The sequence below is a fragment of the Calonectris borealis genome, chromosome Z (assembly GCF_964195595.1).
Source record: "Calonectris borealis chromosome Z, bCalBor7.hap1.2, whole genome shotgun sequence".
NCBI classification, from domain to species: Eukaryota; Metazoa; Chordata; class Aves; order Procellariiformes; family Procellariidae; genus Calonectris; species Calonectris borealis.
The window spans coordinates 61,836,109-61,859,273 of record NC_134352.1 but is presented as its reverse complement, the minus strand read 5'-3'; the positions used below and the strand labels follow the sequence as shown (position 1 = coordinate 61,859,273).

At 43.1% G+C, this 23,165-nt stretch overlaps 1 protein-coding gene across 1 annotated transcript in view; it reads right to left on the bottom strand.

The window, feature by feature from the left end:
- The window catches only part of LOC142075279 (uncharacterized), a 51,653-nt gene that overhangs the window by 25,065 nt on the left and 3,423 nt on the right, over positions 1-23,165 (bottom strand). The window contains exons 2-4 of the mRNA XM_075136441.1: positions 6,017-17,813; positions 3,609-3,704; positions 2,701-2,934 (exon numbers count right to left, since the gene is read on the bottom strand). Of these exons, the coding sequence (XP_074992542.1) occupies positions 2,701-2,934; positions 3,609-3,704; positions 6,017-17,813 (12,127 nt within the window). The remainder of the gene's footprint in view (positions 1-2,700; positions 2,935-3,608; positions 3,705-6,016; positions 17,814-23,165) is intronic.

Here is a 23,165-nt window from a genome sequence, read left to right as displayed (position 1 = left end):
CCTTGTCTTCCAGCTCAGGGGCCTGAGTACCCTGAGGATAACTATTAAAGACTGAGGCAAAGAAGGCGTTGAGTACCTCAGCCTTATCCTTATCCTTGGTGGCAACGTTCCCCCCTGCATCCAACAGAGGATGGAGATTTCCTTTGGCTCTCCTTTTGTCATTAATATACTTGTAAAAACATTTTTTGTTGTCTCTCACGACAGTGGCCAGGTTGAGTTCTAGCCGGGCTTTTGCCTTTCTAATTTCTACTCTGCACGACCTAACGAGATCCCTGTACTCTTCTTGAGTTGCCTGCCCCTTCTTCCAAAGGTGATAAACTCTCCTTTTTTTCCTGAGTCCCAGCCAGAGCTCCCCGTTCAGCCAGGCCGGTCGTCTTCCCCACCCGTTCTTCTTGAGGCACATGGGGACAGCCCGCTCCTGCGCCTTTAGGACTTCCTTCTTGAAGAACGTCCAGCCTTCCTGGACCCCTTTGCCCTTCAGGACTGTCTCCCAAGGGACCCTCTCGACCAGTGTCCTGAGCAGGCCAAAGTCCGCCCTCTGGAAGTCCATGGTAGCGGTTTTGCTGGCCCCCCTCCTTACTTCACCAAGTATCGAGAATTCTATCATTTCATGGTTGCTAAGCCCAAGCCGGCCTCCGACCACCACATCTCCCACCAGTCCTTCTCTGTTTGTGAGCAGCAAGTCAAGCGAGGCACCTCCCCTCATGGGCTCGCTTACCAGCTGCGTCAGGAAGTTATCCTCCACACACTCCAGCAACCTCCTCACCTGTTTCCTCTCTGCCGTGTGGTATTTCCAGCAGACCGGAAAGTTGAAGTCCCCCATGAGAACAAGGGCTAGCGACTGGGAGACTTCTGCCAGCCTCTGGTAGAATATTTCGTCTGCCTCCTCATCCTGGCTAGGTGGTTTATAACAGACTCCCAGCAGGGTATCTGCCTTGTTGGCCTTCCCCCTCATCCTTACCCACAAGCACTCGACCTCGTCATCACTACCATTGAGCTCTAGACAGTCGAAGCACTCCCTAACATACAGGGCTACCCCACCGCCTCTCCTTCCTCGCCTGTCCCTTCTGAAGAGCTTATAGCCATCCATTGCAGCACTCCAATCGTGAGACTCATCCCACCATGTTTCCGTGATGGCGACTAAGTCATAGCTACCCCGCTGCACAATGGCTTCCAGCTCCTCCTGTTTGCCGCCCGTGCTGTGTGCATTGGTGTAGATGCACTTGAGCTGGGCTGCCGATTTCCCCCCCGACATTGGCGTGCGGTCCCTAGGCTCTTCTCTAGTGAGCCTGGTTTTATCCCCTTCCCCCTTCGAACCTAGTTTAAAGCCCTCTCAATGAGTCCCTTTTCCCTTCTTGATGAGAATCCTTTTCCCCCTGTGAGACAGCTGAACTCCGTCCGTCGCCAGCAGGCCCGGTGCCGTGTAAACCTCCCCGTGGTCAAAGAAGCCAAAATTCTGCCAATGGCACCAGCCCCTGAGCCACGTGTTGATCCGATGAGTTTTCCTGTTCCCTTCAGTATTCCTCCCTGCCACTAAAGGGATCGAGGAAAACACTGCCTGTGCTCCCGATCCTCCCACCAGTCGCCCCAGTGCCCTGAAGTCCCTTTTGATCCCTTCGCGACTTCCCTCTGCAACCTCCTCACTGCCAGCCTGTATAACCAGTAGCGCTCCACCATTTCCATTACTACTGGTATATGGGCTAGGGGCTTGTATTTGGAAAGCTGTTTCATTTTGCATGAATGATCAGTCTTTAGACAGTAATTTGAACTTTTCATTTGTTGCATCCCAGGATAGTTTCTCTGCAACTTCCAGACTACATGCTAATTCCATAATGGTACGAGATTATCGTTCCAGAAATCCCATCCCCTTCAAGACTGCTGATACACTTCTGTAAAGGAGAAAGTGTCACAGCTCACTTGGGGACAAGTCCTGCAGCAGAAGAACAATCTTGGAGGACCCAGGCCGTTAATGATTAACCTGCAAGACCCTATGACACCAGCTTACGACTGACAACTGTATGAGCTAGGTAACTCAAGTCATGCAGGTTGACAAGGGATGGTTTTTACATCCAGGAAAGACCATTACCGATATGCACCTCACATGCACATTCCTAAACCTAGCGTGTTGCTGTGGTTTAACCCTGGCCGGCAACTAAGCATCACACAGCTTCTCACTGTTTTTCAGCAGTAAACCTTTATCACAGCCCCAGTAATCTGAGTGTATAACTACTGTCTGTCTCTGCTCATTTAAAAAAAAAAAAACAACAAAAAACCCACAACTCAACAACAACTCTGCTTCCGGTTTAGATAATTTTCAGTTACACTTTCTTTTTTCATCTTTATTTTTCATACAGTAAAGTACCTTTTACTATAACATTTCTTACTCCTCAGTGGATAATTAATTCTAGATAAACTATCAAAGTGTCTCCTAGCCTTCTCTTCACAAAACAAAACATAACCATTTTAATGGCATAAAGCATGTTTTCATCCTTTGCATCATTTTCGCAATTCTCTCTGAGCATTCACATGACAAAAGTAAATGATCTAGCAGTTTCAGAGTGGAATAGCTGAGCTTGCAGGATTTAGCTGTCTTAAAAAAAAAAAAAAGGAAGGTAAATAACTCATTCTCATCCTAGGTACTGTAGGTGCTTTCCTAACTAGTATCATAAAAGCTACAGTATGAAAGCCATTTTTACTTACATTTAGGAAAACAAATCCATCGAGTTCTTCCATTTCTTTTACTGTTGTCTCCAAAGTTTCCTTTGCCGAATCAACAGTTTGCTGAAAGTTAACCATCTGCTCATACAGGTATTCCATTTTCATCTTCTTTACTTCCTCAAAGTTCTCCGATTTCTCATCATATTGTGCTACCACTTTCTTAAGCATCTCTTCATTCTGCTTTTCCAATAACTCTGCATTTTTCTTACAGTTTTCCTGCAAAGTAAAAACAGATGTAAATTGATCTGCAGAATAAAATTACAACATTTAATGAATACACAGAAACTCTCGATTAGCCATACACGAGCCATCCACCAGACTCCTCCCGGCATCCCGAGAATAAGAGAACTTTATTTCTGTAAGCAAGCTCATCTGGGAGAAATAACGCTAGAGAAATACATTCAAAACAATGGCAGATCTTTTTTTTTTTTACTATTAGTGTTTAAAATTAAACTTCTATATTTAAGCATTGAGACAGGAAGTCTCACTATAAAATAGCTAAAAATCCATAGTTTCAACTGAAATTAATACCGTCCTCAAGGTTTAAGAACTTGGGCATTATGAAGTTAAGACACCGGGCAACTCATTTAGGTGTTTCACACAGGATTATAAATAAAGATCCAAACAGTGTGAGCTTTATATAAGCGTAAACGAAATTAAGGGAACTTTTTCCTCCAGTGCTTGACATACTCCACTTCGCAATAATGTGCAAAAAAAGCAATCTTTTTCTTCCCCTGAAGTTAACACTTGCCAGTGGGAGAGGTCAGTTTGAGGACTGGAGAAACAGCCCATTTTAGTGGAAACAATGACGCTACAAAACAAGGCAAGCATATCTTAGAAGTAATTTTGTAGAGGAAAAGAAAACTAGTGCGATAAAACACTGGACTTACCTCAACAGAGTTAAATAGAGATTCAATATCACTCACAAACTCTTCGATCTTCATTGACTTTTCTTCCAGTGCTATTAGCAATTCACCTAAGTGATCCTGAAATTTAAAATGTTTCAGTAACATAAGCACGTTGCTTTATAAAGTTTTTACATGCAACTTATTTTAGGTGAATATTTTTGTTTTCCCATGAGCCAACATTGGAACAATTGCTAAATTAAGTTCAAGTATCTCCCTGGCTACAAAAACAAGCACAGAAATAGCAACTGGAACAGTCACAAAACTGTTTCCAAACCAAAAAAAGTGAGCTCAGTTCAACAAGGTGCTGAGTGTCTACACAAGTTGTTGAATGCTACAAATTCCAGTGCAGTTTTGCTAGAGACTTAGGGTAATCAGAGCCTCATGAGGGTCCTTGAGAGATCGCAGGAACAAGTCCATAAAAAGGAAGATAATGCAGGTAATTATGAGGCTAATAGATTATGCAGTGTTGTGATTTTTTTTAATCAGAATTTTAAAGATATTTCCTATCAACCAGAGTTAATCAAAATCACTGGTTGAATTAGATGTGGAAACAAAAACAGTCCAAGGGACAACAGGCATCGGAGACGACTCAGAACTTTTTCTTAGCCCTTCTTGACCTTTCGTGAAAGCAAGCTGGCCATCTGCTCAGGTGCAATTTATAATTTATAAAAATACTTAGTTTTAATTAGCTGGCATAAATCTAAAAGGAACGTTAACTTCCTTTGAAAACAGCTTCCTATTATGACAACCTTCTACAGCTAGATCTGTTGAAAACTACCATATAACTTCCCATTAATTATAAAAATCACATTGGACTGTACAACTGAAGGCTCACTTTATAAATATTTAGGGCAAATCACCAAGATTCAGAAGCAAACTTCTGTTTGTCAAGATAACCTATAAAATCTGACAGACACCATCCATAGCTCATTTCCTTTACTGTGAAGCTATGTTCCTACATGTAAAATTCAGGTAACAAGCATTTTGCTATTTAATGTTTTCTCAGTAATTATACAGAAGTAACAAGAAACATACAAATGCTGTCTCAGAGTAACCTGAGCCCTGAGTGCTAGAAATCATGTGAAGCCAAGCCTGTGTTACGGCCAGATTCAATATTGGCTTCATGTCTGTGCTCCGCAGCCAGGGAGTGATATCATGGGACGTTTATTTGCGGCTTAACTTGACTCGCTGCAATGCAGGTACATTTGAGGGATGGGTTGGGGTCTGTGACTTTATTACTGACTTACTGGTGGCTAATTATCACTTCTAAGTCAAGCAAGAACAGCCATATATAAAAAGCAACTCTGCTGTCATACATCTGCACACCATGGAGATAGTTTGTAAATACTGATATTTGAAACTGCCACATTGGCTCCTCCTACTTTTAATTTCTCTTTCTTGCATATGAGTTAACACAAAGATAACATAAATACCATCAATACAAGCCCTTCTGGAATTTTAATGAAATTACACAAAATCTGTATTACTGTCAACCGAACATGTGCCAGAAAAGAGACTTCACCTTTCAGATAGCGGGGTGAGATTACATAGCTGGTAACCAAAAAAGGAACATCTGTATACTTGTACATGAACAAATCTGATATGGGAAAAATGAGACATCACATGCATGCTGTTTTCACAAGCAGAACTGCAATTTAATGAAGAATAGCTTCCACAGAAACGAAAGCATTTTCACTAGTACTGATAGCAAAGGACTAGGCTACTGAAATGGAGGGCATTTTTGTCTATCTTTTAGAGTGGTACAGCTTAGAGATAGTGGGAATAAGCAGGACTTGCTAAACTCTTGCTTGCGCTATAGCTAAAACACTGTTGGCATAGATGAACATGAACTGAACAGAAAATGAGGATGGAGTTTCAACAAAACTGTGTAGTGTAAACTGTGTAACTTGTCTAAAATCTCCAAGCAACCAACACATGTAACTGGGATGGGGAAGACTTTATGATGATACTGGTCCCCACATATGGCAGCTTCTGTACCTTGTCAAATGAAATGAGCTGCTGTTAGTAAAATTTTCTTTTCATAGAAACAACACTCTTCCCATTTCCCTCCCTACTCATACAAACCAGAACAAACTTACACAAGTGAGCAGGCTAAAAGATGGAAAGTCTGGTAACAGCTACATATATCAACGTCATTCAAACTTACGAACAAATAAAAATATCAGTTTAGCAAGCCTAGGACTGTAGAGAATACCTTAATAAGATAGTCTCCCTTCAAGGTCTCTAACAGGTGTTTAGGAATAGTTTTTATTTTATAGATACTCTGATTTAGCTTCTGGACTGCTCTCTGAAGCCTCTCCCCTGACAACACAGGAGGTCTGGAGAAATTAGCTTCACTAGCTCCTTCCCTCACCCAAATTAATTCTTACCTTCATCTTGGCTGCAGCAGCATCTAGTGTTGTGACTTCATGGTCTTTATGTTCTCCAAAAAGCTTGTCAATAGCAGATATTGGGCATTTGCAGTGGTAACAGTATGTGTCTGCTTGCCCTTTTTTCAGCTCTCTTTGTGGACTCTCAACTTGAGGAATGTTTGTTGTTGATTTTTCAGGATACATCACCACAAAGCCTGAATCTTCAAGCTCAACAGGAGTTCTTTGCTCTGGCTCATCAACAAGTTCATAACTATCACCAACATGCTCAAAAGAGTCCCGGTCTTCAAATAATAGCTCCTCATGTGTGAATTGAGAAGATATCTCATCTTGCAAAAGTTCTTCTTGTGTAATCACTTCATAGTCCATTGACTCAGCGAGATCTTCATAAACATCATGGTGCTGCTCCTCTCTTTGCAAATCTTGCTTCTCTGTTTGCTGAATGGTAGGGACACGTGAAAGATTTTCCTGGGTATACTGATCATCTTCACTGTCTTCAACAGGAGTCCGGACATATGGGACATATTTTTCCATTTCAGGAACTGCTGTTATTTTATGCTGTTCTTCCTGCTTATTACTAGCTTCTTGATATGCAGCTCCCTGATAATCCGCTAGTTGACTATACACTTGATGACTTGATTGCTCTGGCAACTCCTCAGTTGTTTCTACAGGCATGTTTTCTTCTTCTCTTTGTTCAGTGGTATCACTTCTTGCACCTGAAAGAATTGCTTTGCTTCCAAAAGGAATGGCATGCATTGGTTTACAAATTGTTGCTTGAATGTCACTGTCAATGTGGACTTTCTCCACAACACCCCTTTCTGGCAGAACCTCAGTTCTTACGTGTTGAACATTATCAGAACCCTGCTTGTGTTTGTCCTCTGAACTCTGAACTGAAATTTCTCCACTAAAGAACTCATTCTCTGGTATCTGATCCTTTTGAGGCCCTATAGCCTTACTTGGAATTTCATCTTTAAGAATGTATTTTTCAAAATATATTCCCGTTCCATCATCTGTGTCTGAATTTCTACTAGGGAAAGACGCATTAGAATTACCACTTTCCTCATCAGAAGGAGTCTCATCCTTTGTCTTTTCTCCTACTGCTTCTGCATAGAGGTCCTTGTATAAAAACGACAGAGCAGGTGGCTCCTCTAGAAGTTCTGGATTAACTGCAGCAACAGTGGTAGGGAACAACAGAGATCGTTCTAGCACTCCTTCTTCTGAATCAAAGAGTGGGGTCCCTGGTGACTTCCGTTCATCTTCTACATTTGTAACCTTTTTACTGCTAATGTCAATTGATTTCTGCAGAGGTAAAGGTTTTGGAGCATCTGCATAGGACTGCATTTTGCTTTCTCCTTTCACAGTACCGTAAAAGACTTCATCCAGATCCTCAAGTAAGGAAAACTCCTTTTCCAAAGTATCTACCTCAGCACTTCCTTTAAAAGACATAGCTTCTTCCACAGGTTCGTTGGGGTCTTCTGTCACAGGAAACAATGAACTTGGTCTTTCAAAATGTGGCTTAACTGGGGATTTGTCATCAATCAGTGTATATTTTTCAAAATAATCCATATCAGCTGTACCATTATTAGGATCCAACACTGCATTATTATTGTTTTCTGGCAACATGGGATTTTCTTGTTGTGTTTCTCCAGTTTCCTTAACATCATCATTTTTGACCAAGTCTTTTAGTTCATGGCTTGCAGGCTTTCCCAACACTGAGCCTTCTGAAATTTCTGTAATTGTTCCAGAAGCTAGGGCTCTATGGCCATCATCAGCTAATTTTCTTTTAAACGAAGGATTTGTTTCCAAGTATTGTAGTTTATCTGGCATGTGTTTACTTTCTTCTTGATCAACAGAAGAAATATGTGTAGGAGCATGAATATTGAGTATTTCATAACCTTCTGAAATTATATTAAATAGATCTTTTTGTTCAGTAGGCTCCGGAGCATGCTGACTGTCTTCTACAGCGCTCACATGTTCCATTTCTTCCTCTTCTCTCAAGTCATGTTCAGGCACTTCAGGCACTTTGTCTACCTCTGGATGTTCCATTGCTTCCTTTTTTGTAGGGTTTCCAATCCTAGTTTCATGCTCTGGAACTTTGTCTGGACCTGGATTATCTCCTGCCGGAGATGGTAAATCATACCTTTGCGCTCTGTGACTAGTTTCTGAGGACACTCTGTGGGAAATTTCACTTGACAGTGCATCAGAAGCTCTAAACATATCTCCTTTATTCTTTGCAGCACCATGAACTGTAAGTTCTGTGCAACTTCCAGCTGGGAATTGTTTTGATCCAAAATCAGAAGCTTCATTTGGAGAAAGTTGAACTCCTTGCCTGTCTACTTCTGTAGCTCTTATTGGACTAATTGAGTGAGCTTTCACCTCTTCCGCCAGCCAGCTAGCTAGCCCAAAAGATGGAATATCTGGATTCTGCTTTTCATCAGAACTAGAGCTAATGGACTTCATCTCTGCTGAAGAAAGGCTGCCCTGTTCACCAGAACAGTGCTGAGTTTTGTGTGTCACTGTTTCATAGACAAGATCTGATGAAACAGCTCCCAGATGCTCTAAGGATGTATGCTTTTGGTCTGCAAAATATGGCTGCATTTCACATCTATCCTCTCCTTCAGTATAAATGCCTGAAATTATGCTAGATTGCTTTCCAAGCATGCCTACGAAAGATGATGGAATATTTTGTTTCTTTTCATCATCAGTGAAAACCACTGATACTGACTTTTCAGGTAATGTATGAAAAGGTACAAGTGAATCTGATGACACTGCTTGCCGGTCTGCTACAGCAGTCATCTTTGACTCTGTGGTCACCGACCTCAGCACTGTCCGCACATCAGGTTGTATTTCTTGCTTATCCTGCTCAGCAGTGAATTTGGGGGGACTTCTTAGCTGCTCTGATGACAAATATTTTGTGTCCAACAAACGATCTTGAGATTCTTGCTCATTTTGGTCTTGTGTTTGCATTAGAGACATGCTTTCCAACTGCTCTGTCTTCAAGCTTGCTGCTTTAGGTGAACAGAGCTGAATTTTTTGCAATTCCTTTTCATCATGTGGTGGAATTACATGTTTATACTTTGATTGTGCAGACTGGCGAATAAGTGGCTGCATGCTTTGCTTTTCTTGTTCAGCAAGGGACCATGTGGGAACCAAATACTCAGAGGCTGGTTTTGAATAAGGTTCTATTTCTTGCTGATGTGTTTCATCAGCTGAATAAAATGGAACTGAAGGCTTAGACTCCAAATTTGAAGATACAGTTAAATAATCTTGACTTTCCAGAGTTCCTGCTTTTTCTGTAGAATATGATAAATTTAATTCTTCAGATTCTAATTGCGTAGCTGCATGAAAGTAATGTGGAGTCTGTTCTCTCTCTGTTTCAGGTAAAATTACATGTTCAGCCTCTGACTGTGCAGCCACAGGCAAATGTAGATGAATTTTTGTATTCTCTGCTTCTTTTCTTGCAAAGAAGAAACCTGAAACAGGCTGGGCAGTTTCTGTCTGCTCTGTTTTACAGTGGGTGTAAGATAAATCTAAGTGCTTGGGGGACAGGCCTCCAGTTACAGGTGAAGACTGCGGACTTCCTTCTGGTTTTGTTTCAGAGACAGAATGTGAAACACCCAAAGGTACAGACACTGTTTGTTCAGAAAAAGATGAATATGGTTGGCTCTCTGTTTCCTCAATGGAAAAGGATGAATCTTGTTTAGTTTCCAAATGAGCAGTTAGAGATGAAGTAGCCCCAGTGTCTTGCTTCTCTGAATGCCCTGGTCTCAGCAGGGCTTTTTCATGCTTTTCTGCTTTGTCAGTAGGACTTAATAAATCTGATCGTTCAAAGTCCGGTTGTGCAGTTCCCTGCTCCTCAGTCCTGCCAAAGGTATAGGATACAGAAGGTGTTTCTGGTTGCTCTGTTTCAACAACGGAGTACTGCAAATTAATGCACTGCAGTTCAGCTTGGGCCCCATCCCTTTGCTCCATTTCACCCTTGAAATAGGATGTCTCTGAATGCTCCAGCTGGGCAGTCTGTGGTTGCTCTGCATTGCCATGAGAGTACAATAAATCTGGTGGTTTCATTCCACGAGTCTCTGCTTTGCCAAGAGAATATGACAAATCTGGACGTTTTGATTTCAGTCGTTCCATTTGCAACTGTTCTGCTTTTCCTGTGGAATATGAAAAATCAGAAGGCACGAACCCTGCTTGTGCAGTTTCCTGTTTTTCTGTTTTGCCAAGGAAATGTGACAAACCTGGTTGCACTAAGTCTAATGGTGAAGCTGGTTTCTGCTTTTCTTCACCAAGGGAGTGCAAAAAGCCAGGCTGGGCCATTCCCTTTTCCTCTAGTTTGCCGAAGGACTCCAAAAGCTCTGGCTGCTGCAGTACTTTTTGGGCAGGTTGTGAGTGCTCTGATTTGCCCGCTGGATAGGACAAATCCATTTCTTCCACCTCTGGTTGTTCACTTTTATGCTGTTCTTGTCGACCAATAGAATATGACAAATCTGGATAGTTTGATTTCTGATTTGTAGCTTCCTCTTCTATTTCTCTAACAGGGCAAGATAGCTGTGGATGTTGCAACACTGACAATACAATTTCTTGTTCTCTTTTGCCAGAAGAGTACAACAAACCTCTATGTTCCAGTTCACCTTGCACAGTTTGCATTTCATCTGTTTTAACAAGGGCACATGTTAAATCTTGTTGCTCTAGGTCCATTTGTGTTGCTTCTTGTGACAGTGTTTTGCAAATGGAATATGGTAAATCGGGAAATTCCTGCTCTGGATGTGCTATTCCTTGTTGCTTTGTTTTTCCAATGGGATGGGGTGTTACAGGCTGCTCTGATTTCCGTTCTGTAGCCGGTGGCTGTTCTACTTTGTCACTGGAATATGATAAATCTGGATTATCAACCTCTGGTTGTGCTGTTCCCTGCTGTTCAATTTTGCCAGTGAAATGTAGCAAGCCCTGATGCTCTGCTTCCATTTGAACACTTTGTGGTTGCTCTGTCTTCCCAGGGCAAGATGATAAACCTGGTTGTCCTAACCCAAGTTGTGTGGTTTCTTGTTGCTGTGTTTTATCAGTGGAGTATGATAAATCTGAATGCTCCAACTCTTGTTTTGCCATTTCTTGTTGCTCTTTTTTGCCAGAGGAATTCAAGAAGTCCAGGAATTCCCCTTCCTTTGGTTGCTGTGCTGTGCCACGAGAACTTGACAACATTGGCTGTTCCAATTTCAGTCGCACTGTTTCCTCTGGGTGTAATGTATAGCTTCCCCTCTCCTGTTTGACCTCCAGTTGTGCACTTTTTTCTTCTTCACTAACAGGAGAGGACAAATCAGGGTGCAATACTTTGCCCATGGCATCTGAGACATCTGGATGCTCAGACTCCAGTGGGGCAGACCATGATGGCTTTGTTTTGACAAAAGAATGCAACAAATCGTGTTCTTTCAACTCTGGCTGTGTTGTTTTATGAGGTTCTGCTGTGCTAACAGAGAATGACAAATCTGCATATTCTGATTTTGCTTGGGAATTTTGCAGTCCTTCTATTTTCCCTATAGAGCACTGCAGCTCAGGGTGTTCTGCCTGCATTCCTGCACCTTCCCATTGCTCTTCTTTGCTGAGAGACAAAGAAAAATCACCTGGCTGTTCCTGCTCTGGTTGAATCTTTTCTTGTTGCTGTACTGTGCCAGTGGAATGCAACAAATCCGGATACTGCAAATCCACTTCAGCCATTTGAGGTTGCTGTGTTTCACCAACTGAACTTGATAAATCCATTAGTTCTGCCTCTGGTTGTATGATTTCATGGTGTTCTAATCTGCCAGCGGATAAATCTGAACGGTTTGATTTTGCATGTGCAGTTTCTTGTTCTGCCTCACTAACAGAATAAGATAACTGTGAATGTCCCAATTCTGGCTGTGCTTTCTCTCCTTGTGCAGCTTTTTTGAAGGAATACAGGAAGCCTGGCTGCTCCTCTTGAGCAGTTTGTGCTCGCTCTGTTTTGCCAGGCCAAGATGGTAGGTCTGGTTTTCCTAATCCCAGTTGTGTAGTTTCTTGTGTCTGCATTTTGTCAATAGAATATGAGAAATCAGGATGCTTTGGCTCTGCTTTTCCACCATGAGGTGATGCATCCGGAGCTCCTAGTTTATCTTTTGCAGCTTGTGGGTGCTCTGCTCTGCTAACAGACTGTCCCTCATCAGGGCATCCCAAGGCTGCGTGCACCATCCCTTGCTGCCCCACTTCGTTGGCGGGGGATGCCAAGTCTGCGTGGCCGAGGTCCAGCTGGGCAGGCGGGAGTTGTTCTGTTTTGTCATGAACATACAACGCATCCGGCTGTTCCAACCCCAACTGGGTTGTTTCTTGCACTTTGTCGAGGGAGCATGCTAGACCAGAGTGTTCAGGTTTCAGCTGTGCAGTTTCCAGTCCTCCTGCTTTGAAAATGGAATAAGGCAAGTCAGGATGTCCCTGCCCTGGTTCTGCCATTTCTTCTTCTTCCGTCATACCCACAGAATGGGCCACACGTGGAATTTCCACTTCTGGCTGAACCGTTTTCTGTTCTGCTTTTCCAAAGGGGTAAGTTAAACCTGTTTGCTCCGATTCTCGTCGTTGCACCTCTGTGGTATCCAGAGGATATATCACATCAGCGTGTCCTGCCTCTGGTGGGGCTATTTCATCATCTGGCCTATCAATGCAAAATGATAAATCTGGTTGTTCCAAGTCCTCCTGGGCATGTTTTAATTTCTCTGATTTACCAGCAGAATGTGATAACTTTTCTTGCTCTAACTCCTGTTTTGGGGTTTGCTGCTGCTTTTCTCTGCCAACAGAAATTTTTCTGTGTTTCTGATCCAACACTACTACTTCTTGTTGGTTTGTCTCATCAGTGCAATGTGACAAATCAGGATGCTTCATTTCCCATGGTGCAATTTCCGGCTCATTTGCTTTGCCAAGGAAATCTGGATGTTTTGACTCTATTTGTGCAGTTGCTGGAGAAGCTCTTTTTCTGGCCATTTTAGGCAATGCTTGATATTTAGACTCAAACTCTTGAGTTGCTTGTTCTTTGGCTTTACCAAAGGAAAATGATAAATCTGGATATTTTGAATCCAATTGTGAAGTTTCTTGCTGGTTTTCTTGGCCATCAGAACATGTCAAATTTGAGGATTTAGATTCCACTTCCATACTTTCATTTTGTGCTGCTTCACTGAGGGTTCCTGGTGAATCCAAATGTTCTGATTGTCCTTGTGTTTCTCCCATGGAGTACAAGAGCTCTGGATGTCCTGACTCCTGCTCTATGGTGTCACCTAGTTTTGCTTCACCACTGTCGCATGAAAAATGTGGATGTTCCATCACCAGTGGTGTAGTTTCTTGTTGCTTCAAACGAAACGGTAAGGTTGGATGTTTCAACTTTTTCTGTTTTTCAGCTTCGTGAAAGGAATATGACAAATCTGGATATTCTGAAGTAATTTCCATTTCCAGTGGAGCTTCTTTTCCACTGGAAGGTGGCAAAAATATTTGCTCCAGCTCTGGATGTACTATTTCTTGTTGCTCTGTTTTGCCAGTAAAACTTGAAAGAAATGGTTTCTCTGATTTGTGTTGTGTCATTTCTTCCTGCGTTTCTGTACTTACACAGAATGTCCGTTCTGGATATGCTGGCTCTGTTTGCATTTCTTTTTGCGTTTGTTCACTGAGAGAATATGGCAAAGACGGATGCACTAACTCTGGTTGAGCTGTTTCTTGCTGTCCTAAATTAATTTGGTCTATGACCTGTGGCTCTTCTTTCCCCCAGGTTTCTAACAAATCTGAATACTCCACTTCCATTTGCATAGCTTTCTGTTGGACTGTTTCTTGCTGTTCTAGCTCTTTCTTCGCTATATCTTGACGTTCCATTCTGCCAAAGGAATATGATACATCTGGCTGGGCCACATCCAGTGGTGTGGTTTCCTGTTCCTGACTACCAGCAGTGGAACAGGAGGGAAGCGATTGCTCCTGCTCCAGTTGTGCCATTTCCAAGGTCTTTGCTCTGTCGGTTGAACGTGAGGAGCCCAAAGGTCCTGACTCCTCTCCTTCTTGCATTACTTCTCCAGTGGTAAATGAGAAGTCCCTATTTTCTGAAGTTAGTTGCACATTTTCATGTTGCTCTGCTTCACTAATGAAACATGATGGCTCTGGACCCTCTAAGTGTTTTTGTACAGCTTCTTGTGCTGTTTCTCCATGGGAATATGGCAAATCTGCTTGCTCCAACCTTGGTTGCAATATTTCCCGTTGTTCTGTTTTGACAGTGCAATACGTCATCTCTGGCTCTTCTGTCCTCAGCTGTGAGGTTTTCTGTTGCTGTTCTTTTCCAGTAGAATATGACAAAACTGGATGCTCTGACCGCAGTTGAGTAGTTTCTCCTCGCATTCCCTTGGCACGGGAATACAGCTTACCTCCAGGTTGTGAATCCTGCTGTACAGGCTGTGGTTGCTCTTCTTTGTCACCGAAATATGACGTAAAAGAATTGTCCTCATCTGCTTGTGCCCATTCTTGCTGCTTTCTTTTATTCATGGGATATGGTAAATCTGAAAGTGCTGTTTCCAGATACCCAGTTTGCTGTGTCTCAGCTCTTCTGGTGGAATCAGATATATCTGGATGTACCAGCTGGAGCTCTGTAGTGTTTTCTTTCTCTGCTTTTTCCATCAAACATGAGAAATCTGAAGGTACCAGTGCAAGCTGTGCTGCTTCTTGCTCTGCTTGTTCAGGGGAATAAGACTCTGACTGTTCCAGTTCAAAAGGAACAGATTTTTGTTTTTCTGTTTCTTCCCTGGAAAATAAAACCTCCTGATGTTCTGTTTCCCACTGTGCACTTTCTGATTTCTCTGCTTCTTCTCTGGAAAAAGAAAAGTCTGGATCTGCCATCTCCAGCTGTGCACTCTCCGATTCCACCATTTCTCCTCTGGAATATGAGGAATCTGGGTGCTCTGCCTCCAGTTGAGCACTCTCTGATTCCTCTGTTTCTCCCCTGGAAAAAGAAAAATCTGGATGATCCATCTCCAGCTGTGCACTCTCCGATTCTACCATTTCTTCTTTGGAGTATGAGGAACCTGGGCGCTCTGTCTCCAGTTGAGCACTCTCCGATTCCTCTGTTTCTCCCCTGGAAAAAGAAAAGTCTGGATCTGCCATCTCCAGCTGTGCACTCTCCGATTCCACCATTTCTCCTCTGGAATATGAGGAATCTGGATGCTCTGCCTCCAGTTGAGCACTCTCCGATTCCTCTGTTTCTCCCCTGGAAAAAGAAAAATCTGGATGATCCATCTCCAGCTGTGCACTCTCCGATTCCACCATTTCTTCTTTGGAGTATGAGGAACCTGGGTGCTCTGTCTCCAGTTGAGCACTCTCCGATTCCTCTGTTTCTCCCCTGGAAAAAGAAAAGTCTGGATCTGCCATCTCCAGCTGTGCACTCTCCGATTCCACCATTTCTCCTCTGGAATATGAGAAATCTGGATGCTCTGTCTCCAGTTGAGCACTCTCCAATTCCTCTGCTTCTTCCCTGGAAAAAGAAAAATCTGGATGATCCATCTCCAGCTGTGCACTCTCTGATTCTTCTGTTTCTTCCTTGGAAAAAAAATCTGGATGCTCTGTCTCCGGTTGTGCACTCTCCGATTCCTCTGTTTTTTCTATGGAATGTGAGAAATCTGGGTGCTCTGTTTCCAGCTGGGCACTCTCCAATTCCTCTGTTTCTTCCCTGGAATATAAGAAATCTGGATGTTCTGTCTCCAGTTTTGCACTCTCCAATTCCTCTGTTTCTTTTGTGGAAAAAAGCAATTCTGGATATTCTGTCTCCAGTTTTGCACACTCTGATTCCTCTGTTTCTTCCCTGGAAAAAGAGAAGTCCGGATGCTCTGTCTCCATCTCTGTTCCCTCTGATTCCCCAATTTCTTTGCTGGAATATGACAAATTTGGATGCTTCATCTCCATTTGTGCACTCTTTACTTGTTTAGTCTTTTCAAAGGAAAAATCAGGGTGATCCACTTCTACTCCTTTATTTACGGCTGAAGTTTTCTGAATTTCTTGTGTTTCTGTGTGAACAGGATATGAAATGCCAAAATATTTAGAATCTGTCTTTTCATGAATAGGTAAATTTAGTTTAATTTCTTGCTCCTTGGATTCTGTTTGCTTCTTTAAATGAACATTTTTGTTTTCTGGTGATGGGGTCTTTTGACTCTCTTTTATTTTAGCAGAATACAATAGACCTGAATACTCAGTTTCTAACTGTGCAGTTGTTGATGAATGACACTCAGTTTCTTGCTTCTCTGTTTCATCTACAGAATGTGGTAATAGCACGTGTCCAGACTCAGACTGTGCGGTTTCTGATGACTGAGGAATAATATCCTCCTGTCTTGTTTCAGATAGGGTGGAATATTCGGCTTTAGCTGATGGAGCACTAGGTAAGTAAGATTGAACTGCTGACTTCTGTGCTTCCCTCTCAGGGGATTCTGAGACATGTTCTGACATGCATGCTGTAGGCAAAATAGGCTGGGTACTTTGTCTACTTAATTCATTAACAAAATCTGCTGAAACAGACTGTGGTGCACAATTGGGCTGAATTTTCTGCTCCATCGGTTCATCCAGAAGATCTGAGGCTGTCAGCAGGGATTGGTCTGGTTTCTTGTTTGCAGTTTCAGCTGAAGGAAGCGGCACTTTTTTCTCTGATTTAGCGTCAGACTCTAATGAAATGGAGGCTGATTGCTCTGTTATTGACGTTTTGGCCACAGGTGAATAACTTGGCTGCTTTTTGGCTTCTTCAGGAGGGCAGGACTTCAGTGACTGTCCTGATATCTGATTTGGAATCTCCAGAAGAGATTGTCTGTCTTTTCTTTCTCCACGTTGGAGAGCTGTTTCTGCAACAAAGCTTGAAAATCTTCTTGGTTTATCTTTCATTTTAATGGGTTTAATATTTTCAGATGAAACATCCTCTTTATTAGTAAGCCGTTTTTCAAGAGGCGTTGCTGGTGAAGAATAGCTTTGATTTGCATGTGCTGTGGGTTGCTGTCTTTGCTCCCTCCTTCTCTCTGATGGTGTTTCAAGATTTCTACTTCTTCCTTTCTGGAAAGGTTTTGGATGTGTTGCTTCTGAAAGTGAACTGAACTTCTGCAATCTTTCTTTTACTGATGTTTCAAGGAACTGTTCAGAATCTCCTGAAACTGAGCTACTTCTCTGGATTCTGGTTTTCTCCAATGTTTCAGGGGCTGGCTGAGTCCCTCCAAAAATTGAGTTGAACAGCTGGATTCTGGCTTGTACTGGTCCTCCAAGGATCGGCCCTACTTTTCTCAGTCTGCTTTCTCTAAATATTGATCTTATCGGAGCACGTTTTACTGGCTTTTCTGCCATGTTCTCTAGACCTTCGTCGTCCAACATTTCCTCATCTGTGTCTTGTGCTTCCACCTGTTCAACATTAAACACGGAGCCCAGCACATCTCCTAGAACAGTTCTTGATTCTTGCTTCTGCATTCCAGAAAAGTCACGTTTCATATTGCCCTGGCCTCCCTTCAAGTTTGTAGCCATCAGTACTCTATTTGAAGATTTACGCTTCCTTTTCCGAACAATCTTACCTTCATCCATAATAAAGATAACTTTTCCTGGAGGAGAACCTACTGGTGAACTTTCCATACTGTAAAGATCAGAAGTTGTACTAGTTTCTGAGGTCCAGGGAGTAGAAGATCTGCTCGAGCTGGTTTCCCAAGTTATCCCACTATCTTCACTTTGAACTGTCACCATAGAAAAGGAAGGGTTAGACATGATGTACTGCAGCCTGGGTTTCACATCTTCGCTTTGGATAACATCTTTTAAACTAAAAAAAAAAAAAAAAAAAAAAAAAAAGCCGTAAAATCACACAACAAATTACATTATTGCAAATCTAAATTTTTGCATTGAAGCAAAAATACTTTTCAAAGTTGTCAAAATACTGCATATGCATAAATTTTGAAACACAAGCATAAGCAAAGTCATATTTCATCTGACAAATGTATTTTAGATAAATTTTCGTAAAGTTGCATGTTGCAGGGTTAGTTCAATGAAGGGGAGGTGTTTACACGCTCTTAACAATGCAGGAAAAACAGTCTTTGATCTGACCTTGTTTTGCCAGTGTGAGATTGAGTTGATTATGGGGCTATTCTCCAGTGCCTGGTTATCTCACATTATAATTTAAACCTTGCATTAAACACTTACAAGATACTGTCAGTGTTTTAATAGCACCCACACTTGCTTTGCCTAAGTGTCAATGATTATACAATGCTCAAAGGAGTAGAGAATCTGTCCGCTAGTTTGTTACCGACTTCTGATATGTTTCATCCTGTAAGCACTCTACATATTTAACAAAGTAATTTAGAATACATTCAACAATAAAAATTTACTGAGCCCTCCCCAAATGAAATAACAATGTTTTATAAAGCTAACTTTAAACCTTATGATATGCAATCAGTACACTATCATATGCTGCAATTAAATCTCTTCCAGTTAAAAAAAAAAGCTGGAGAAATGTTTTCTAGGAAGCTTTAGGAAAAAAACAGTCTTAGAAGTAACTGTAAAGAATAGCAAAAGCAATTAAAAGACATAATATTAATTTTTTAAAAGTATTTTTAGGGTTACAATAGTTATTTCAGAAAAAGCATAGAAAAGGTAATCATAATGCTCAACCCCGATATTTCTTCAGTAGGCAGTAGTTCATTTAGGGAACGGTGTTAGTTGCTGGCAGAGTATCTCCTGGCAAAGGCAGAGGCTTCAGCAGAGCAGAAGTGATGACGACTCTGTCACTCCCACGGAAGGATGCAAACCTACGGCCACACAAGGTCCTACTTCCACTGAACAGAGGAAAGGGTCACTTTCCAGGTGATTAGCATACAGCACTTCTTCAGGAAGAGTGAAGAAATCTGGCTCCTGACCATGGGATCGGAGAAACAGAACCCATCTGACCGACCACCACAGGCTGCGACCCAGCACCGCGCGGCCGCCAGAGATGCCTACTCTGCAGGCTGCAGAGGTGGGGGGACACCCCTGAGGAGCAGTCGGCATCGGTCCAGAGGGTGCCAAGCGCCTGGCAGAAGGCAGAGGTCTTTGAAGGAGGAGAAGAGGAAGTCGTGAGGACAGCCATAATCGCTCCATCAAGCAAGCTCTCCGAACTGTAAGGTTTTTGTAAAGGACCCTCAGCAAAACTGCTCAGTATCTATTAAAACAAAAAGGTAATCCTGATACTAGCAGTGCTGGCCTTACCTTTCCAGGAATTTGCTCTCCAGAGCACAGCACAAGAAGGGCTGCCCTGGACTGGCCCATGCTGATGTCCATGCAGACTGCTGCACAGACCATCTCGTCTCTGGTGTCCTCAGTGCTAACTGAAGACTGAAGTCACCCTGTCGGACAACAGCCTGACCAGGAGGTGGTGGGACAGCATGGTATCAAAATCCAGTGATGACACTTAAAGCCAGTTGTGGTGACTGGGCTGGCCTGGAGACTGACTAGCAGGACAGCTTGGACCAAAGCCCACAATTCAAAGCGAGTCTGACAGTGCGATACTAAATAATCACCTCTTAGCCAAAAAAAAAAAAACAAAACCAGCCCTCAAACAAATACAAAACCTCAGCATGTACAGCTGATTATCTGCCTTGGTGTAGTAGTCTCTTAGCAAGGCTAGCTCCATAAGGTAAGATTTACAAGTTCAAGGAAAAGGTAAAGCAAATAAATCTATACCAACTTTGCTACTAGCTTTTCCTTTGCCAGTTTCATAGCTTGGCATTAGGTTGACTTGAGCAAAATAAAATAAAATAAAATAAATCAATAGCAGTAGTACTAAGGAAGCATTCGAGTCTTATTTGAATCCACAATAACAGATGTCTAATCTTTTTTTTAGATTTTTCAAGCTCTAAATAACCCTCATATATTTTTTAACCTATTTTTCTGCACTATGTGGTGTTATTAAATAAAACTCCATGCAGAACAGAGCAGCACTCCTACTTCAGCTGATATTAGTGAATAAGAATGGGCTGCTGTGGCCCTGCCTATGCAAAAAGCTTGAATTATTCACATCATTGTCTCATTTCCAAGGTTGCGGTCACAGTCCCTATTCCTCTGCAGTGCAATGAGGGCGTGCGTGCTTTATATTTTTAAGACCAGAATGAAAGACACATAATTCAAGCATTTTCTCCCAATATACTTCCACATCCTGCCCTAGTTTTGTATACAATTTCCACACTACACAGTGGTAGCTGAAAGACCCCTCTCTAGTCAGAGGAAGTGTCTGCCATTGGAAAAAGACACTCACAATGTTTCAGCTCCATAAATGCAGATGAGAAGCCACTGACATCCAGAGGGGAAAGCCAGCACTGCCTTTTTTCCACGAAGATGTTTCGTGTCAGCACGTGTGCTGTCAGTCTGACAATTGGTTTTGTGCTTCCTATCATAATAGCTCAAAAGCTATAGCAATTTTTCTTACCACCTCTTGCTGCTTCTCACATTCCTCTGCTTCTCACTACAACTTCCACACTATGTCTGCTGGGATTTCAGGTTTCTAGTCCAGCCCAGCAGGCTGGGCACACGTTCCCTTATGTATCATACCAGGGAAGAGTTTTCACCTCCCCAGCTGCCAGAGCAGTTGTGTTCAGACACGCTGAGTGAGGTCTGTCCATCTGTGCTATGCCACCACCATCACAGAGAAGTATAGCCAGCCCATCAGCTTTTTAAAATCCTCTAGAGCCTCCCTTCATCTGCTTCACATCGGAACTTGTCACTCCTGGTATCATCAAAACTTGTTGCTGTTTGCTGCATAATACCCAGCTGAAAATGACCCAGATAAAATGACCAAGATGTCAAGCTGTGGCAATGGCCTGTACTGACAAGACCTCTCATCCCCTGAAGGCTCCTATTTGAACCCTGCAGGCACCGTGCAGGGGAGCTGGAAATTGGTACTGGCCAGCTTGCCTTCCCAGTTGAAGCAAATATTTTATTTTTCTGTGCGTGTGTTTTTGTTCTGTACATTCCTGTAGTTCCTGCCTTTACCATGCTGCCCCTTTCCCCTGCAGCAATCAGTATGCGCTATTGCTCTGCATTTCCTAGGGCTATAGCTCATCCATCTCCTTCTTCAGGGTAAGAGAATTAGGAGCAACAGAAAGTCACTATTTTAAACCCAGCCTTTCACTTGTTAACCTACAGCTAACTTCCTTCAGTGTTAATGATGCCTCTTCTGCCAACACAGCGGCTCATGCACCTGTTCAAATTCAAACGAATAATAATCTAAAAGCAGTAAGACTGCTGCTTGCACTGCTACAAAGCTGATTTTTATTAAGAGTAGCTGGGAGCCCCCAGGAGCTGGGGCCAGTCTCAGACATTTTGTTCCATCCTCGATGCTTGCAAATACTTGGGAAGAGACACAACCTGCGGCGGTGCAAGTCATTTTTCCAGACGTCAGGTCACGGCATAGCCCAGTGGCACTGCTGGTGGCAGCTTCATGTGCTGCTTGAGAAACCACAGCACCTCCGTGCCCCAGAGGTCTGCCTTGCTCCTGCATTCTGGATTCTCCACTGTACAGGTCGTGGAGGGAGCACAGGTATACACACACAAACACTTCGGTCTGGGTGGGAGACTTCCTTTACACAGTGATTTAATCACTTTGTTGAGACCTAAGGGGGAACTTCTCAACGTCTGAGTGTTATTTTAGATCCAAACTGCAATCTAGATCTTTATCAAGGACTCTGTTAATATTATCTAAAAGGCTGAAGAGAAACAAAACATGAAGTGAAGTCATTTCCCAGCTGCAGTTGCTGGCGGGGGCTGGGATCGGGGTGGGTCTGCCAGCTGCACCTCTACCCCCTGCAACGCCCCCGCCTCGACGCTTCGCCCCGTGCGGCTGCTCCCGGTGCCCTGCAGCTGAGCCTCTGCCCTGCCGTGCGGGGCGCTGGAAACCCTCCGCGTCCCGCCGCCCTCGCCTTCCCCTGGCGTGCGCCCGCAGCCGGCAGCGGACAAACGGCCCTGCCAGCCCCTTCCACCCCGGCCCCAGGCAGGTGCTGCCTCATCCAGCAAACTAAAACCACACACCCTTTCCCCCTGTCTGTCTTTCTTGGCTTTGGAGAGGGTATGGCAAACTTTTCTTTGGGAAGACAAATCCCCAGTGCTCCCCTTTCCACCCTCCCATTTGGCATGTCATTCTGCTCCTTTGCTCTCCTGGATGCTGCAGCATCCCCCACGTGGTGGGCAGCCCACTTCTCGGCTTTGCTTCCCCTGTCATCCTTTTCACCACTCATCCTAAGCCAGACTCGTCTGTGAAGCTTCCACTCCACTGATCTTCTTGTGGAAGGACTGCTTCATTTAAAAAAAAAAAAAAAAAAATTTTGGAAACTCCAGGACTTTCTTCCCATTTACTGGTCTTAGGTTATCACTAAATGAATAGATAACATCAGCCTGTCCTGGTTTTGGCTGGGGTGGAGTTAAATTTCTTCCTACTACTGTGTTTTGAATTTAGTATAAGAAGAATGTTGATAACACACAGATGTTTTCAGCTGTTTCTAAGTACCCTGCTAGTCAAGGATATTCAGCTCAAGGGGGGAAAAAAAAAAAAAAAAACAGAACAAAACAAGTGTTGGGAGGGAGCACAGCCAGGACAGCCAGCTCAGCTGGCCAATGGGGTATTCCATACCATGTGACATCATGCTCAGTATATGAATGATAGGCGTGTTCCAGGAAGTAGCGATCGCTACTTGGTTATCGGTCGGAGCGGGTGGAGAGCAGTTGCATTGTGCATCACTCATTTTGTATATTCTATCATTATCGTTATTATTTTCCCTTTTCTGTTCTATTAAACTGTCTTTATCTCAACCCACGAGTTTTTCTCACTCTTATCCTTCCGATTCTCTCCCCGTCCCACTGTGGGGGGGGAGTGAGTGAGTGGCTGCGTGGTATTTGGCTGCCTGCCAGGTTAAATCACAACACAGCCCCATACCCATTCCAGGCAAACCAGCTACCTGGAAACACATATACATTGGCCGCAGAGCCATTTTTATGTAAGCCCTGCACACAGACACATCCAGAGACCTTCCCCGCTGCAAAAAGGACATCAGCTGGGAACAGTCCGAGAGACAGAACCATGTCAGAGCTGCTCACCCATCACATAGTTGTTTGATACTCAGATATTCCAGTGGGTATGTAAACCAGTTAAATA